Below are 20,199 nucleotides of genomic sequence, written 5' to 3'. Positions count from 1 at the left end.
GTACTGAAGGGATCTTTCTCAAATTTCATATGTAGGTTTCCCTTGGTGCCTAGTTATGCATATTGCGTTTTGAGACCAATCTGAAAACAACATGGCCGACAGGCAGCCATCTTGGATTTTGACAATTGAAGTTTGTTATCACTATTTCTGAGAAAGTACTGAAGGGATCTTTCTCAAATTTCATATGTAGGCTCCCCTTGGTGCCTAGTTATGCATATTGCATTTTGAGACCAATCGGAAAACAATATAGCCGACAGGCAGCCATCTTGGATTTTGACAATTGAAGTTTGTTATCGCTAATTCTGAGAAAGTATTTAAGGGATCTTTCCCAAATTTCATATGTAAGTTTCCCTTGGTGCCTAGTTATGCATATTGCATTTTGAGACCAATCTGAAAATAACATGGCCGACAGGCAACCATCTTGGATTTTGACAATTGAAGTTTGTTATCGCTATTTTTGAGAAAGTACTGAAGGGATCTTTCTCAAATTTCATATGGAGGTTCCCCTTGGTGCCTCATTATGCTTATCGCATTTTGAGATCAATTGGAAAACAATATGGCCGACAGACCGCCATCTTGGATTTTGACAATTGAAGTTTGTTATCTCTATTTCTCAAAGTACTGAATGGATCTTTCTCAAATTTCATAAGTAGGTTCCCCTTGGTCCCTTGTATTGCATTTTTGGACCAGTCTGTCCTGAAAACAACCTGGCAATCAAACAGCCATTATCGTTAAATCTCAGATTTCTTATATAGCTAGGATTCTCTTGTTTGAAAAGTACTGGAGGGATGTCTCGATTTGCACAGATTAGTAAAATGAAGGGAAAAGTAGAGAAAAGATCAATCTGACATGGAACCTATGAAGATCATTCAATGGTGGGCGCCAAGATCCCTCTGGGATCTCTTGTTGTTTAACGTCCTATTAACAGCCAGGGTCATTTAAGGACGTGCCAGGTTTTGGAGGTGGAGGAAAGCCGGAGTACCCGGAGAAAAACCACCGTCCTACGGTCAGTACCTGGCAACTGCCCAACGTAGGTTTCGAACTCGCAACCCAGTGGTGGAGGGCTAGTGATAAAGTGTCGGGACACCTTAACCACTCGGCCACCGCGGCCCCTACAATTACAGTCAAGCACTTCTGATAAGGAAAGCAGAGAATGAAGTCTGGTTGGTCCACTTGAACTAGTGTTATTGTGCAGTAATGATAATGTAATGGAGAGTTTTGTCCAATGGATGTCAAATTACTGAGGGGAACTGATTTTCTATTAAGAACCTTTACCTTTGGCCTTTCACATCAAAGTAACCACATTAAAGCTGCTTTGGCAGGGAAATACTGTGTGAAGGGGAGATAATGTGGTCTAGGCAACTAGAATTATTGCCTGGAAACTAATTTTCTATTTATAGTACTAGTCACTTAGTTCTTTTAACCCGAAAAAGAAATCCAAGCAAGCAGTCCCAATAAAGAATCTGTGTTTGGCATTATTGTTGCAGGAGGATGGAATAACAGAATGATTAATGTACAGTGGGATTACAATACCCCCTCTGATCTTTGATCAGGGGAATAGAACCGGGTCTGGCTCTGGTTTCTCTTCCTTGATCAGCTAGTATCAAAACCATTATGATGTGTGCTATAATGATAAATAACTCTACACAAAATGTAAGTTTATAGTTGTCAATTTATTTATTTTTCCTATTCACCTATAAATCCATCTTGGCCTCGTTTTGAGCTAGTACCTTTGTTGGTGTGCTATGTCTATATAGAACCATATCCTAGCTACAGGTCGTCACTGGTACAAGGGGAGATAACCGGACAGATTATCTCCCTTTAAACATTTACACGGATATCATTAATTAATGATTTTAAAGTCGATACAATGGAAATCACCTGGAAGTGACATTTTTGTGTATAAAAATGATGATAATAACAACAATTGCAGTAAAAGTGTTTACAACTTTACCACGGGTATTGACATCTAGCGAATAGCATGCAATGAAATTTTAAAACACAGCTTGAACATAGTGGAGAATACAAAATGCAAGATAATATGAAAGTGACAGGATTTCATATTGCCCCTTGACAATGTCCAGGGGAGAAAATAATTAAAACAGATTGCTGTACTCCACTGAATTTCATAAGATTTCCACACAATGTCAGTTTTATTGAGAATCAATGACTGATCAGTTAATTATTAATATCATGGGCAGTGAACCATTCATTATATTTGCTGCATATTGAAAATAAATACCTAAAACACATCCAAATGTTGGCCCAATGATTTTAATTTACATCATGATCAATCAAAGCACTTCAACAAGAGAAGAATATCAGTCATTTCTTCAATAGCAAAGTCTGTTTTTTTCTCTAAAAGACTCATTGTTTAAAAAATATAATAGAAGAAAAAATATCTACAATAACAATTTTCTTAAAAAGAATATTTTACACCTTGATTGACCTGGTAGATCTGTGTTAAAGAAATGTACAGCCTAATAAGACTACAATAACAAGCACAGTGAACCACAGACCGTGCTGTACAAAAGGAACAAGGGGGAGATAACTCTCGTGAATGGGACAAGGGAGATAACTCAATGTACATATCAATATATATATATTTATACAGAGTTTGACATTTACACAACATCATATGGATGTAAATTGCACTTTTTGTATGAAACAGATGTGGCAAGTGGATGTCTTTATTGAACATACTCTGTTACACTATTGTAAATAGAAAATAATTTCAATTAAAATGCTCTTTTTAAATTTAAAAAGTCTAAATCGTATTCTACAAATCTACCTAAGGACTTGGAATGTTTCTACACTACAAACATCTCACTCAAAACAGAACGCACATAATTGATAAGAAACTCCAGGAAATCTAATAAAATGGCAAAACTGTGACTTTCTAGGGTGTCGCTGGACTAGGAAATGTTAAATAACCTTCACGACAACTTGTAACAAAGAAGTGGGCATTGATTGAGATGAAATTATGATCTATCTCTAAGATAGGGGTCCAAGATTGAGCTATTGACGTTTTCCTGAAATTGACAACACTGGTCAGCAGTTTATATAGTAATGAACAACATTTATATTGACGGAAAATGTCCAGTTTACAATAACAACCTTAATTACTTGAGTTATCTGCCCTTATATCTGAACCTAGACACACTCGTATTCCTACCACAAATATTGGTGTAACACGACATAATTATGCAAGTTAAACATGAATATCCACTTTAATTCCACACATATACTGCTCACGCTCACAATGCGGAATACTAGAGGTGTAACTCATTTGTGCAAAGTTGCCTGGAAATTTTTGTTTGTAGAAAGAGTCATTTCACAACAACACACTAGCATGGCACAAAAACACCTTACTAATTACTGTAAAATTTAATTGGACACATATAGATTATCATATTTCTTTATATGGCAATTCACTGGACATTAAATCTGAACGAATCATAAAACTCATCAAGAAGACCGTTCAACATGTTATGAAAAATAAATACTGATGTGTACTTTTCATAAACCATTTTCACAGGACATTCTGGATTTCCTATACAATGTGGGGAGAGTTTATCTGCGGTCTAACAAACTTACATTGGGGAGAGAGTTATCTCTCAATGATTTGCATGGTTGTGATTACAATTACATGACTGAGTTCTTACCTCGCAAAAATGGAGAGGTCAGTCTAACTTTTAGCCTGAGACATACCAAAGGTCACACCTAGGTCACATAAAGGTCATCCATTTATTAGAACATCTTGCATGTATGTTTTAGGAATGGCTGAACACATAGCATTATCAATTTCTTTGAAGTAAGTTAACCTCCATTCACAGTTGACACTAAGTTAATTGAAAAAAAAATCATGTTTTCCCCAGTTTAGGCAGTTAGAATGCACAATACATTCCGTCTCATAGGAAAGAAAGCGGAAACTGTATTGAAATAGCATGGTATATCTTTTAGGTGGTAGAGACATACTGCCACATCAACATAACATATCAATACTGTAGCACACATGGTTAAGTTATGTGTTGTGAAATGGAGGTCTATTAAATCCACTGTGAGACTACAACAGTAAGACAATTTTACTGTTACAAGGGGAGATCACTCTGTACACCCCGACCTTTAATGTCTAACATCCTCTGGATTATCATACAACATTATATGCTAAAATTATCAACAGTGTATTGTAAGAGTGACATTTCTGGTCCTTTTCTCATTTTAATTCCACAGACCTAAATATATAGAATATTTTGTACTGATAATGATGTTGTTTCACCAAAGGTTACACTACAGTAGCATTATCAACACCAAAACATCCCTTTAATACATGTTTATAATAAATACTAGTCCATCTCCTGGCTGATATAACTTCCTCTATAACATGTTTAAAACAGTTTCATTTTAAAATGTTTAATTATACTTGTATAAAAGCCCTGAGGCAGATGTACAATGATCTCAAGACAATCTGATACATTCCAATATCCGATATAAACTGTGGTATGTTACTGTTAAATAGTGTTGTACTTTACACCAGTAAAATTATACAATAAAATAACCCTAATAACAGTTAATAATTAAACACGTGACAACAATATTATAGATATATGTGTTTGGTGCCATAATCCTGATCGCTTGTACGGAGCAACATCACCATTCCGACCCCAGGTATCCGACATCACCAATCGGACTCCAGGTATCCGACATCACCAATCGGACTCCAGGTATTCGACATCACCAATTGGACCCCAGGTATCTGACATCACCAATCGGACCCCAGGAATCAGACGCCACCATTCCGACCCCAGGTATCCGACATCACCATTCCGACCCCAGGTATCTGATATCACCATTTGGACTCCAGGTTCACAAAATTGGTTTGATGGGTTCTGGAGTGTGACTATTACTGTGCCAGCACGTGCCAATCATGTATACACCACAGCCTCCCCAACAACAAAAGAAAGACAAAAGGTTTCTTCAGTCCACAGCTACCACATTCACAACATATAAACTGCACACAGCACCCTCACATAGCTACTCGCATGCCTCTCTCAGATCCACCCGGGACAGAAGGTTAACATGAGGATGATCCACATTTATACAATGTAATTATATATTAATGATAAAATAAGTCCATCTGTCCTCCGCCATGCTGTTACCATGGATACAGTCTATAGTTACAGTCTTTGTTGCCACGGTTACAGTGTTCAGCGGACCGTACCGCCAACCAAATGTTGCGCCCCATATATATAACACAATGTTAGTTTGTATCATATATACATCAAAATGCACAAACCATCCGTTTTTAAAATTGTCTGCTCATCAACAATTGAACAATTTTCAGATCACATGACAAATATTATCCAATTTCTGACAAGAAAGCTCCTGAATGGGTTTGCTGTGTGCGTCGAGTCCATTGTAAGACAAATGGCTCATAATTTCTCCTTGGCGGGCACCCAGATAGTGGGACCAGACTGGTCACGGATCACTTCCTTCACCTTTGCATAGATTTCATTAGCTGAATCTCCCTGTACAACCGCTGTAATAGACAGAAATTAGGTCAGTAAAATTAAAAGAAAGACACATTCATTATCTTTTGATGAAAATCAAGTTCATCAGTTGAATATCATACTCTGTAAACGAAGGTCATAATCGGTAAATGAAAATCATATTCATGAACTAAAGGTCATACTCAGTACAAAAAAGTCCTACTAAGAAACTAGAATGATAATTGTTACATTATTAGGTTGTATTACTGATTATAAAGACAGTTCTCTTAGTTTTGTTTCCTCTTTGTACAGAGCTGACAGCAAGACATACCTGTGAAATATTCTCCAAACTCTTGTTCCAGTTTCATTGTTCGTTCATAAGTCAATCTAGCTTGTTCCTCTGTGATCCGTTTGTTCATCTCCCTGTAAAAGAGAATGGTAATTCCAATAGGACATGCTTCTGCTAAATCAGGCTACCATCTACAGAGAAATGTAGAACCGACGTGTACTAGTGATATCTTTAGCAAGAGTTCCACTTATGATACTGCAATCACCATAACAGAAAGCATGTTTTGAGTTCAACTCAAGGTGCCCTCAGTGTAACTCAGTGTACCTGGCAATATCAGTGTACGTAGAGTCATCATTGTACCCACCGTCATCATTATACCCAGTGTCATCAGTGTACCCAGTGTCATCATTGTACCCAGAGTCATCAGTGTACCCAGAGTCATCAGTGTACCCAGAGTCATCAGTGTACACAGTGTCATCAGTGTACCCAGTCACCAGTGTACCCAGTGTCATCATTATACCCAGTGTCATCAGTGTACCCACAGTCATCAGTGTACCCACAGTCATCAGTGCACCCAGTGTCATCAGTGTACCCACAGTCATCAGTGCACCCAGTGTCATCAGTGTACCCACAGTCATCAGTGCACCCAGTGTCATCAGTGTACCCACAGTCATCAGTGCACCCACAGCCATCAGTGTACCCACAGTCATCAGTCTACCCACAGTCATCAGTGAACCCAGTGTCATCATTATACCCAGTGTCATCAGTCTACCCACAGTCATCAGTGAACCCAGTGTCATCATTATACCCAGTGTCATCAGTGTACCCACAGTCATCAGTGCACCCAGTGTCATCAGTGTACCCAGTCATCAGTGCACCCAGTGTCATCAGTGTACCCACAGTCATCAGTGTACCCCCAGTCATCAGTGTACCCAGTGTACCCAGAGTCATCAGTGTACCCAGAGTCATCAGTGTACCCAGTGTCATCAGTGTACCCAGAGTCATCAGTGTACCCAGAGTCATCAGTGTACCCAGTGTCATCAGTGTACCCACAGTCATCAGTGTACCCTGGGTACATTTTAGACATGACTGACTTTGGTTTTATAAGGACAGTGACTGGGTAGTGGTACCCGTTGTACTTACATGATAGATGTGGCCGACTTTGGTTTTATAAGGACAGCTACTGGGTAGAGCCCTGCTACTTGTAGTCGCTTTATTGCGTTACCACTCACATCCAATATACAGTGTTTACCCTGGACACAGAAAAAAAATCTTAAAATGTTGCTTCAAATATGTGAATTACATGTCCATTTCTCATGACTACAACAGAACGGTACTAACATGATTAGCTACTATAACTCATGTTTACTTATGAACAACAGAACAACGGTACTAACAAGATTAACGAGTATAACTCATGACTACTTACAAACAACAGAACAACGGTACTAACAAGATTAATGACTATAACTCATGTTTACTTATAAACAACAGAACAACGGTACTAACAAGATTAACGACTATAACTCATGACTACTTATAAACAACAGAACAACGGTACTAACAAGATTAACGACTATAACTCATGTTTACTTATAAACAACAGAACAACGGTACTAACAAGATTAACGACTATAACTCATGATTACTTATAAACAACAGAACAACGGTACTAACAAGATTAACGACTATAACTCATGACTACTTATAAACAACAGAACAACGGTACTAACAAGATTAACGACTATAACTCATGTTTACTTATAAACAACAGAACAACGGTACTAACAAGATCAACGACTATAACTCATGACTACTTATAAACAACAGAATAACGGAACTAACAAGATTAACCACTATAACTCATGACTACAACAGAACAACGGTACTAACAAGATTAACGACTATAACTCATATTTACTTATAAACAACAGAACAACGGTACTAACAAGATTAACGACTATAACTCATGATTACTTATAAACAACAGAACAACGGTACGAACAAGATTAACGACTATAACTCATATTTACTTATAAACAACAGAACAACGGTACTAACAAGATTAACCACTATAACTCATGACTACTTATAAACAACAGAACAACGGTACGAACATGTTTAAAACACTGTCATCTTAACAAAGGCTCAATAGATTTATCTCCTTTCCAGTGATATACTTGATCATAGTTGTTGTGATGTTTGATAGCCTGCTTTCATGTTGAGATTAACTGAACTGAAGCTAATTGAAATAATAAATCCTTTATTGTCTACCTTTTCTGCAATCTCCTTTACGGAAGCAACACTTGTGCCATACAGGTTGTCGTTATACTGTCCTGCTTCTATAAATAGGTGGTTTTGTATGTCACGCTCCATCTGTTCCCGCGATTCCACAAAATGATAATCTCGTCCATCCACTTCGTAATCTCGCTTGGGTCTCGTTGTGTCTGTGGACAAGATTTATATTTCTGAACCAGAACAAGCTGTGGTCTAAATGTGAAAATAAAGCAGGATCTACTGATTGCCTTGTTCAACAATTTCATTAATATTTATCATCATACATTCAAGATCTTGAATAACTTGAATATCTTCAATTTTTGTTACAATTTCTTATGAATAATTATAAGTTATTTGTAGATCATTTCCATTTTCCTAGACATAAAAAACAGTTTCATTAAAATGAATAGTGCAATGTGTACTGGTGTTTTTTTTCACTTACAAAGTTATTGATACAAATACACACAATGTCTGTATAGAGAAAGGTTTACTTACGGGGTACACAGCTTCTATAGAGAAAGGTTTACTTACGTGGTACACAGCTTCTATAGAGAAAAGTTTACTTACGGGGTACACAGCTTCTATAGAGAAAAGTTTACTTACGGGGTACACAGCTTCTATAGAGAAAGGTTCACTTACGGGGTACACAGCTTCTATAGAGAAAGGTTTACTTACGGGGTACACAGCTTCTATAGAGAAAGGTTCACTTACGGGGTACACAGCTTCTATAGAGAAAAGTTTACTTACGGGGTACACAGCTTCTATAGAGAAAAGTTTACTTACGGGGTACACAGCTTCTATAGAGAAAGGTTTACTGACGGGGTACACAGCTTCTATAGAGAAAGGTTTACTTACGGGGTACACAGCTTCTATAGAGAAAAGTTTACTTACGGGGTACACAGCTTCTATAGAGAAAGGTTTACTTACGGGGTACACAGCTTCTATAGAGAAAGGTTCACTTACGGGGTACACAGCTTCTATAGAGAAAGGTTTACTTACGGGGTACACAGCTTCTATAGAGAAAGGTTTACTTACGGGGTACACAGCTTCTATAGAGAAAGGTTTACTTACGGGGTACACAGCTTCTATAGAGAAAAGTTTACTTACGGGGTACACAGCTTCTATAGAGAAAGGTTTACTTACGGGGTACACAGCTTCTATAGAGAAAGTAATACTTACGGGGTACACAGCTTCTATAGAGAAAGGTTTACTGACGGGGTACACAGCTTCTATAGAGAAAGATTTACTTACTGGGTACACAGCTTTTATAGAGAAAGGTTTACTTACGGGGTACACAGCTTCTATAGAGAAAGGTTTACTTACGGGGTACACAGCTTCTATAGAGAAAGGTTTACTTACGGGGTACACAGCTTCTATAGAGAAAGGTTTACTTACGGGGTACACAGCTTCTATAGAGAAAGGTTTACTGACGGGGTACACAGCTTCTATAGAGAAAGGTTTACTTACGGGGTACACAGCTTCTATAGAGAAAGGTTTACTTACGGGGTACACGGCTTCTATAGAGAAAGGTTTACTTACGGGGTACACAGCTTCTATAGAGAAAGGTTCACTTACGGGGTACACAGCTTCTATAGAGAAAGGTTTACTTACGGGGTACACGGCTTCTATAGAGAAAGGTTTACTTACGGGGTACACAGCTTCTATAGAGAAAGGTTTACTTACAGAGTACACAGCTTCTATAGAGAAAGGTTTACTGACGGGGTACACAGCTTCTATAGAGAAAGGTTTACTGACGGGGTACACAGCTTCTATAGAGAAAGGTTTACTTACGGGGTACACAGCTTCTATAGAGAAAGGTTTACTTACGGGGTACACAGCTTCTATAGAGAAAGGTTTACTTACCGGGTACACAGCTTCTATAGAGAAAGGTTTACTTACGGGGTACACAGCTTCTATAGAGAAAGGTTTACTTACCGGGTACACAGCTTTTATAGAGAAAGGTTTACTTACGGGGTACACAGCTTCTATAGAGAAAGGTTTACTTACGGGGTACACAGCTTCTATAGAGAAAGATTTACTTACTGGGTACACAGCTTCTATAGAGAAAGGTTCACTTACGGGGTACACAGCTTCTATAGAGAAAGGTTTACTTACGGGGTACACAGCTTCTATAGAGAAAGGTTTACTTACGGGGTACACAGCTTCTATAGAGAAAGGTTTACTTATCGGGTACACAGCTTCTATAGAGAAAGGTTTACTTACGGGGTACACAGCTTCTATAGAGAAAAGTTTACTTACGAGGTACACAGCTTCTATAGAGAAAGGTTTACTTACGGGGTACACAGCTTCTATAGAGAAAGGTTTACTTACGGGGTACACAGCTTCTATAGAGAAAGGTTTACTTACCGGGTACACAGCTTTTATAGAGAAAGGTTTACTTACGGGGTACACAGCTTCCATAGAGAAAGGTTTACTTACGGGGTACACAGCTTCCGAACTTGTCTGGGAATTCTGAGATGAGATCATCGTTTATTCTATCCTTGAGTGGACCTAGTACAATAACTGGTCTTGTGTACTTCACTGTAAATCATAAATAAATATTCTCTGATTTTTTTTTTTAAACATTGATAAAACTGATACAATTTCAAAGTTTATTAAAACGGAAAATATAATTTTCTCTAGGCAAATGCTGTATAACAAGAGGCCCAGAGGGCCTGTATCGCTCACCTGGTTTCATGAGATATGAAACAAGAATGATGCTTAAGCATATTTGTCGCTGGTATTGCTATGTCAATATATATCATAAGCATTTTATATGGGTACATGTACATTGGTTTTATTTTAATACTAAAAATGCCAAAAGGTACATTAATCCATGAAATGAAATTGACTTTTGGCGCGACCCCATAGGGATGCTACCACACAAATGTGAGTGATATCCATTGCTTAGTTTCAGAGAAGATCTTGTTTAGACCAATTGGCCCCTTTTGACCCTGCCCTCTGGGGGTCAGCTCCTTCCTTTATACAATTTTGAATCCCTACCCCAATAGGATGCTAATAGTCAAATATGAGCTGTTTCAGAGAAGTTGTTCATATCAATTTAGCCAAATTGACCCCTTTTGGCCCAGCCCCTCAGCCTCCAGGGGGTTGGCCCCATCATTTGTACAATTTTGAATCCTTAACCAAAGTGAATGCTACCAGTCACATATTAAAGATATCCATTGCTTATTTTCAGAGAAAAAGTTGTTTATATCAATTTTGCCAAAATAACCCCTTTTGGCCCCGCCTCTTAGGTCCCCTGGGGTCAGCCCTGTCATTTGTACAATTTTGAATCCCTACCCTAGGGGGTTGCTACCAGGCAAATATGAGTGATATCCATTGCTTAGTTTCAGAGAAGTCGTTAATATCAATATAGCTATATTGACCCATTTTTGCCTCGCCTCTCAGGCCCCTAGGGGGTCAGAACCACCATTTGTACAACTTTGAATCCTCACCCCATAGTGATTGCTTCCAGGCAAATAGGCGCAATATCCTTTGCTCGGTTTCAGAGAAGAAGTCGCTTATATCAATACAGCCAAATTGACCCCTTTTGACGCCGCCCCTCAGGCCCCTTGGGGGTCAGTCCTGTCATTTGTACAATTTTGAATCCCTACTCTAGGGGGTTGCTACCAGGCAAATATGAGTGATATCTATTGCTTAGTTTCAGAGAAGAAGTTGTTTATATAAATTTAGCCGAATTGACCCCTTTTGGTCCCGCCCGTCAGCCCCCAGGGAGGTAGACCCCACCATTTGTACAATTTTGAAACCCTACCCCAAAGGGATTCTCACAGTCAAAATTGAGCAATATATATTGCTTAGTTTCAGATGAGAAGTTGTTCATATCAATTTAGCCAAATTGACCCCTCTTGGTCCCACCCCTCAGGCCCCCCGGGGGTCAGCCACACCATTTGTACAATTTTGAATCCCCACCCCATAATGTTGCTACAAGGCAAATATGAGCAATATCGTTTGTTCGGTTTCAGAGAAGAAGTTGTTTTTATAAATATAGCCCAAATGACCACATTTGGCCCCGCCCTTCCGGCCCCTGGGGGTCAGCCCGATCATTTGTACAATTTTGAATCCCCACCCCATAGTGTTGCTACCAGGCAAATATGAGCAATATCGTTTGTTCGGTTTCAGAGAAGAAGTTGTTTTTATAAATATAGCCCGAATGACCACATTTGGCCCCGCCCTTCCGGCCCCTGGGGGTCAGCCCCATCATTTGTACAATTTTGAATCCCCACCCCAAAGTTATGCTACCAGGCAAATATGAGTGATATCCATTGCTCGGTTTCAGAGAAGAAGTCGTTAATATCAATATAGCTATATTGACCCATTTTTGCCTCGCCCCTCAGGCCCCTAGGGGGTCAGCACCACCATTTGTACAATTTTGAGTCCCCACTCCATAGTGATGCTTCCAGACAAATAGGAGCAATATCCTTTGCTCGGTTTCAGAGAAGAAGTCGTTTATATCAATATAGCCAAATTGACCCCTTTTGGCCCCGCCCCTCAGGCCCCTGGGGGTCAGCACCACCATTTGTACAATTTTGAATCCCCAGCCCATAGTGATACTTCCAGACAAATAGGAGCAATATCCTTTGCTCGGTTTCAGAGAAGAAGTCGTTTATATCAATGTAGCCAAATTGACCCCTTTTGGCCCCGCCCCTCAGGCCCCTGGGGGGTCAGCCCCATCATTTGTACAATTTTGAGTCCCCTACCCATAGGGATGCTTCTGACCAAATTTGTTCAAATTCTGATCAGTGGTTATGAAGAAGAAGTCAATTGTTGACGGACGGACGGACGACAGACGACGGACGACGGACGACGGACGACGGACGGACGGACGACGGACGACGGACGCCACGGTATGGCATAAGCTCACCTTGGTCCTTCGGACCAGGTGAGCTAAAAATAAGAATGGATGTCATTTAATTATCAGGTCAGATACATATAAATGTACATAAGGTTCAGGATTCATAAAAATATTCAAAAGACACCTTCAAAATTAAAAAGAATCTGCCCCGTGATAGACAAGACCCGAGATGGAAAGTAAACACTTTAGAATGTTAACTATGAAAAATTCTTCAGGTAAAATTATAACATATATGCATCAGAAAAATCTAAAATGAGCTTTTCATCTGAAATTCTCATGCCTGAAAATTTAGTTCAGAGACTGACAATAAAACTTTCTTATGATGAACAGACTAAATGCCTATAATTATTTTGAAGTAAATCCAAATCCTGAATTCAGCTCAATCAGATATATTTTAAAACCATTTAATAAATTCAAGATCAAATGAAACATTTCCTTCATGAAATTTATTATAAACAAGTTTTTTTGTACATATACATGATTGATAGGTTGCACAAGGAGAAATTTAACTACAAAATGTATATGTATGCATCAATTCACAAGATCAAAATTTTTAAATGAAATGTTTTACATTGAATCAATAAAGACAGGATTTGTTAATATCTCATGTCTTACAGATGCAATGACTTCAAAAAAACCCAGATGTGTTAAGTGAATGTTAAATCATTGATGTATAAAGAAGAGGAGAATAATGTTACAATAGGTGTGACCTTTAACCCGATAGGCAATGCCATAAACTGAATACACTTAGGATGTATGTACATCATATACAACATATATAATGACAAAATGTCAACATGTCCTTGAGGCTTTAAAGATGTGTACATCTGCATTCTATCAATAAAAGTTTACATCAAATTCTACTGCAGCAAATATTTATAAAAGACTTTTTACTCTTAAATTCATTTCCTTGACAATTTCGTTTTTTACAGATTCTCATTTTCTGCCTATCACAGACCTATTAAATTATTCCATTTTAAAGCCGTCTGAGAAATGTCATGGAACAATGTGACCTTCACACTAACACAAGAATCAATCCCAGTCACGGAATGAAGCCTTTACACATGTCAGACTCTATTCAATTTCTCTATTGTGTTTATGCATGGAATGGAAAACGGAACTGTTGTGGCCATTGATAGTTGAGACTTATTTCTGTTACTAAATCATTATAAAAAATGTTTACTGAACTTTTCACATTTAAATCACCACGTATAAAGGTAAAATAGAGTCTCGATAATCTGTAAAACTGATTAATAAACTAAATTGATGTTTAAACATCCTTTCTCTGAAATTCTAACATATTCATGGCCATGTCACAAGATATAACTTACATTCTTGTTGTACGACAGCCTCATAGGACAAAATTGGTTCATCGCCTCCTGAAACACAAAACAAACTGAATGTACAGAGCCGTATACATGTAAACCCCAACCCCTCCAAAATGATCACAACTCCCCCCCCAACCGAACTTTAAGGTTAATGATTCCATTTACCCCTTTCCCAACCGAACCTTAAGGTTAATGATTCCATTTACCCCTTTCCCAACTGAACCATCAGATGTACCACAATTAAATGTACACACTTGACCATAAACAATTAATAACACCTCCTGAAGTGAGATTTTTATGCTACATGTATACTTCTGTATTAAAACTGTCACTGGTAAAAATATATTTGAAGCATTTGTTGTAGAGACACAGAAAATTAAAGGAAAATCTCGCATCACAAATTCTCGATCAAAATCACTCTTGGAAAAAAAAAAAAATCACCTTTGGTACAAATAAAATAATAAACAGGGCTCTTTCTAAAGAAATTAACAACAAGGAACTCTAAAACAAACAGCACACCATCACATTAAACGCAGAACTCTAACGTTAGTACTGTGATTCCACCATTCTATTACAAACTGAATTCAAAATAAACCAAGAGATCCCAGAGGGATCTTGGCGCCCACCATTGAATGATCTTCATACGTTCTATGTCAGATTGATCTTTTCCCTACTTTTCCCTTCATTTTACTAATCTGTGCAAATTGAGAAACATCCCTCTAGTCCTTTTAGAACAAAGGAATCCTAGCTATATAAGAAATTTGAGATTTAGCAATAATGGCTGTTTGTTTGCCAGATTGTTTTGAAGACAGACTGGTCCCAAAATGCAATACGAGGCACCAAGGGGAACCTACATATGAAATTTGAGAAAGATCCCTTAAGTACTTTATGAGAAATAGCGATAACAAACTTCAATTGTCAAAATCCAAGATGGCTGCCTGTCGCCCATGTTGTTTTCCAACTGGTACGAAAATGCAATATGCATCACAAGGCACAAAGGGGAACCTACATATGAAATTTGAGACAGATCCCTTCAGTACTTTCTCAGAAATAGCGATAACAAACTTCAATTGTCAAAATCCAAGATGGCTGCCTGTCGGCCATGTTGTTTTCAAACTGGTACAAAAATGGAATATGTGTAACAAGTTACCAAGGGGAACCTACATATGAAATTTGAGAAAGATCCCTTCAGTACTTTCTCAGAAATAGCGATAACAAACTTCAATTGTCAAAATTCAAGATGGATGCCTGTCGGCCATGTTGTTTCCAGATCGGTCCCAAAATGCAATATGCAGAACTAAGCACCAAGGGGAACCTACATATGAAATTTGAGAAAGATCCCTTCAGTACTTTCTCAGAAATAGCGATAACAAACTTCAATTGTCAAAATCCAAGATGGCTGCCTGTCGGCCATGTTGTTTTCCGATCGGTCCCAAAATGCAATATGCATAACTAGGCACCAAGGGGAACTTACACATGAAATTTGAGAAAGATCCCTTCCGCACTTTCTCAGAAATAGCAATAACAAGAATTGTTTACGGACGGACGGAGGGAGGGACGGAGGGAGGGAGGGACGGACGGACGGACCACGGACCACGGACGCAAGGCGATTTGAATAGCCTACCATCTGATGATGGTGGGCTAAAAATCACATGAACATTTCTGATAATTATGTTTCCATTTTTTGAAAATTATTTCTAATTTTATGAAAGTTTCCTTTTTACTAAGCTATCTTAAGAAAATTCTGACTGTTGTCTAAAAACTCTCACTTTTCACATTTCCAAGAGATTCTTTCATAGATATATTTTTCCAATACCAAACAATCATACTTTTCTTTTCAATGGCAGTCAGAACTAGTAATTATCTTCCTTCAACGAAAGTAATTTGCATATTTAAAATTCAACCAAAAATAATGTGAAATAACCAAAATAAAAATAATTAAATAATCTAGAGAGCTAACTATGGGAGACAACAATGGTCATGACTACAAGGTGATGACAGTACAACATAAGCAAAGCACCCTCAATCATATCCTGTCCTGGACATAGTAGCTCATATTTCAACATGTTTCGAAATTAAAATAGAAATACGGAGAAGATTTCTTTAAATATGAAACGAAAATAACGACCAGTGATACAACAAAATAATATGAAATAAAAGGTGTAGATGAACATGGTAATCCAGTGTTATATCAATCTTGAAATGTTGTTACGGTCCTATAACACACGTCTTTATAAGCCCATATAAAACCTATGACCTCTAATTTCACTGTACATCATTAGGAAACAAAGATACTTTAGAACCAGTATAACAGAAAATGTGATATATATATATATATATGATCTATTGGTTGTCAATGAGAACCATGTCTTCCTCAAAAGGGGAATAACTCACTGTTACAAACCATGTGAACCAGACTTCATATCAATAAACAAATAAATATCAAACCATTGTTTGTATCTCATTTCCATAATTCTATGCATTTTTTTAAAAAGTAATAAAGTGACAAATCACATATGAATATCTTGTCGAAAAAATACTTTGAATTTCCACTATGAGGAATTACCTCCCTTCACTATACTGTCATCATCACGATTGGAAGGAATATGAAGTTAAATAGGATTATACAAATATTGTCTTCTAAATTTGGATGCTAAATTATACATGTTACATGGACTGTAATTTCAAAACAGTTTCCTTTTAAAATCCCTTTGTTTATTTTTGTGAAACTGAAGCCTGATTAAAGACTGTATTTCCACGTAATGTGATGTTTTCTCCACTCCAGGAAGACCCCAACTATACCAAACCCATGAGTTAAACATACACTCTTATCTTGGTGTTTAGGGTGCTTTACTTACGGAAACTAGCTTCGCTCTCAGCTGTACCTGTTCAGGGAAAAAAACAAAACAATCCCAATCAAAAACAGGCAGGCTATTGTCAGCACTAACGAGGAAAGGTACGCAAATAAAACAAGCCACAGGTCAACAACAAACATTTCACCAAATCGAACACAATATTTATCAGCCTAAGTGTTGTAATGATATCACAGTCCTAACAAAACTGGTAATTTTACAGATAACTGTAGGCAGTTGACCCATCATTCACATACTTCAACCACATCCTCAGAATTCATCACACAGGACTTTTTTATTTGCCTCCGTGAGTTTTGAAATCTTTGCTGTTTCACATTTGAACACATGATCAAGCTGACTGAAGGCTTTGCCTGTTGATAGATTCTGAACACTTTTTTTTCACATGCAGCATTCCAAAATGATCATTACAGCAAAAACGTTTTCAATAAATAAATCACAATACATCAAAGTCTGTTTATATCAGTGTAGTTTAATGGCTTCTTCTGTATTTATCAAGTTTTTTTATCACACAGCTTTTTATGTATTGAAGCATTGGAATTGCTGAGCTATGGCATTTACAGTTGTTGTAAATGACAAAACTTTGGAAGCAATCAGACGTGACTTACTGTCACCTATAACCTGGGATTTTATACCTAACAAGTTTTTGGAATTTTAGATTAACATTCAGCTACAAGAAGAGGGAGAAAAGCATGTTAAAGATATTAAATATAACTTGTTTGTGAAATAACGTTGATGCCTATCGCTGAGGATGTTGTATAGTGTGGTCCCCTATCACTGGGGATGTTGTATAGTGTGGTCCCCTATCACTGGGGATGTTGTATAGTGTGAGGTGTGGTCCCCTATCACTGGGGATGTTGTATAGTGTGAGGTGTGGTCCCCTATCACTGGGGATGTTGTATAGTGTCCAGGTCCCCTATCACTGGGGATGTTGTATAATGTGAGGTGTGGTCCCCTATCACTGGGGATGTTGTATAGTGTGAGGTGTGGTCCCCTATCACTGGGGATGTTGTATAGTGTGAGGTGTGGTCCCCTATCACTGGGGATGTTGTATAGTGTGGTCCCCTATCACTGGGGATGTTGTATAGTGTGGTCCCCTATCACTGGGGATGTTGTATAGTGTGGTCCCCTATCACTGGGGATGTTGTATAGTGTGAGGTGTGGTCCCCTATCACTGGGGATGTTGTATAGTGTGAGGTGTGGTCCCCTATCACTGGGGATGTTGTATAGTGTCCAGGTCCCCTATCACTGGGGATGTTGTATAATGTGAGGTGTGGTCCCCTATCACTGGGGATGTTGTATAGTGTGAGGTGTGGTCCCCTATCACTGGGGATGTTGTATAGTGTAAGGTGTGGTCCCCTATCACTGGGGATGTTGTATAGTGTGAGGTGTGGTCCCCTATCACTGGGGATGTTGTATAATGTGAGGTGTGGTCCCCTATCACTGGGGATGTTGTATAGTGTGGTCCCCTATCACTGGGGATGTTGTATAATGTGAGGTGTGGTCCCCTATCACTGGGGATGTTGTATAGTGTGGTCCCCTATCACTGGGGATGTTGTATAGTGTGAGGTGTGGTCCCCTATCACTGGGGATGTTGTATAATGTGAGGTGTGGTCCCCTATCACTGGGGATGTTGTATAGTGTGAGGTGTGGTCCCCTATCACTGGGGATGTTGTATAATGTGAGGTGTGGTCCCCTATCACTGGGGATGTTGTATAGTGTGAGGTGTGGTCCCCTATCACTGGGGATGTTGTATAGTGTGAGGTGTGGTCCCCTATCACTGGGGATGTTGTATAGTGTGAGGTGTGGTCCCCTATCACTGGGGATGTTGTATAGTGTGAGGTGTGGTCCCCTATCACTGGGGATGTTGTATAGTGTGAGGTGTGGTCCCCTATCACTGGGGATGTTGTATAGTGTGAGGTGTGGTCCCCTATCACTGGGGATGTTGTATAGTGTGAGGTGTGGTCCCCTATCACTGGGGATGTTGTAGAAGTTTAAGGAATGGCTTCTAAGAATTTTAATCTAGCAGCTATAAAGTTTCAATAATGCACTTTCAAATGGAATTTTAAAGATTTAACACTATGATAAATAACAAATTCAACTTTGGGTAAGCATTAAGAGATTAAATTGATTAATTAACAAACCATTTCTTTACAGATAGATAGAATAAAGATTTATACCATTGTTAAACTCACAGTGAGTGAAAACGAGGAGTAAGATTTGGTGATGGCAAAGTAGACACACAATTTCTTATGAGTAATTCTTAAGATAGTTTCTATGGTTACAGTGGGATGAGTATAACATTAGTTTGAATAATACAAAATAATACATAAAACAAATTACAAGGACGTGGATGACATCCCTGGAAATTCAGGACATTTATCTCATGGAAAAGGACAATAGATTTTAGCTGCATGTCTTGTGAAGCTTGTACTTGCAATTTTGTATTTTTTTGTGCCAAGGGTAATGTATAAGGATGTTACTGCTGTAACGATACAGAAAAAAAGACGCTGAGACACGATACAGAAAAATACAGAAACAGGAAGATTGAAGCTGATCGAGACATGAAACAGGAGGATTGAAGCTGATCGAGACATGATACATAAAATACAGAAACAGGAAGATTGAAGCTGATCGAGACATGATACGTAAAATACAGAAACAGGAAGATTGAAGCTGATCGAGACACGATACATAAAATACAGAAACAGGAAGATTGAAGCTGATCGAGACACGATACATAAAAATACAGAAACAGGAAGATTGAAGCTGATCGAGACATGATACATAAAATACAGAAACAGGAAGATTGAAGCTGATCGAGACACGATACATAAAATACAGAAACAGGAAGATTGAAGCTGATCGAGACATGATACATAAAATACAGAAACAGGAAGATTGAAGCTGATCGAGACACGATACATAAAATACAGAAACAGGAAGATTGAAGCTGATCGAGACACGATACATAAAATACAGAAACAGGAAGATTGAAGCTGATCGAGACATGATACGTAAAATACAGAAACAGGAAGATTGAAGCTGATCGAGACACGATACATAAAATACA

The 20,199-nt window shown here is 38.3% G+C and overlaps 1 protein-coding gene across 7 annotated transcripts in view; it reads right to left on the bottom strand.

The window, feature by feature from the left end:
• Nucleotides 1-1,654: 1,654 nt before the first annotated feature.
• The window catches only part of LOC117342022 (disks large homolog 2-like), a 264,368-nt gene continuing 245,823 nt past the window's right edge, over nucleotides 1,655-20,199 (bottom strand). For all 7 annotated transcript variants that reach the window (XM_033903973.1, XM_033903974.1, XM_033903975.1 and 4 more), the window contains 7 exons: nucleotides 17,115-17,141; nucleotides 14,260-14,307; nucleotides 10,495-10,596; nucleotides 8,053-8,225; nucleotides 6,922-7,031; nucleotides 5,821-5,912; nucleotides 1,655-5,539 (listed from right to left, as the gene is read on the bottom strand). In XM_033903973.1, the coding sequence (XP_033759864.1) occupies nucleotides 5,433-5,539; nucleotides 5,821-5,912; nucleotides 6,922-7,031; nucleotides 8,053-8,225; nucleotides 10,495-10,596; nucleotides 14,260-14,307; nucleotides 17,115-17,141 (659 nt within the window). In that variant the 3' untranslated portion in view covers nucleotides 1,655-5,432. The remainder of the gene's footprint in view (nucleotides 5,540-5,820; nucleotides 5,913-6,921; nucleotides 7,032-8,052; nucleotides 8,226-10,494; nucleotides 10,597-14,259; nucleotides 14,308-17,114; nucleotides 17,142-20,199) is intronic.

The sequence above is a fragment of the Pecten maximus genome, chromosome 14 (assembly GCF_902652985.1).
Source record: "Pecten maximus chromosome 14, xPecMax1.1, whole genome shotgun sequence".
Taxonomy (NCBI): Eukaryota; Metazoa; Mollusca; class Bivalvia; order Pectinida; family Pectinidae; genus Pecten; species Pecten maximus.
This window is presented reverse-complemented; position numbering and strand designations above follow the sequence as displayed.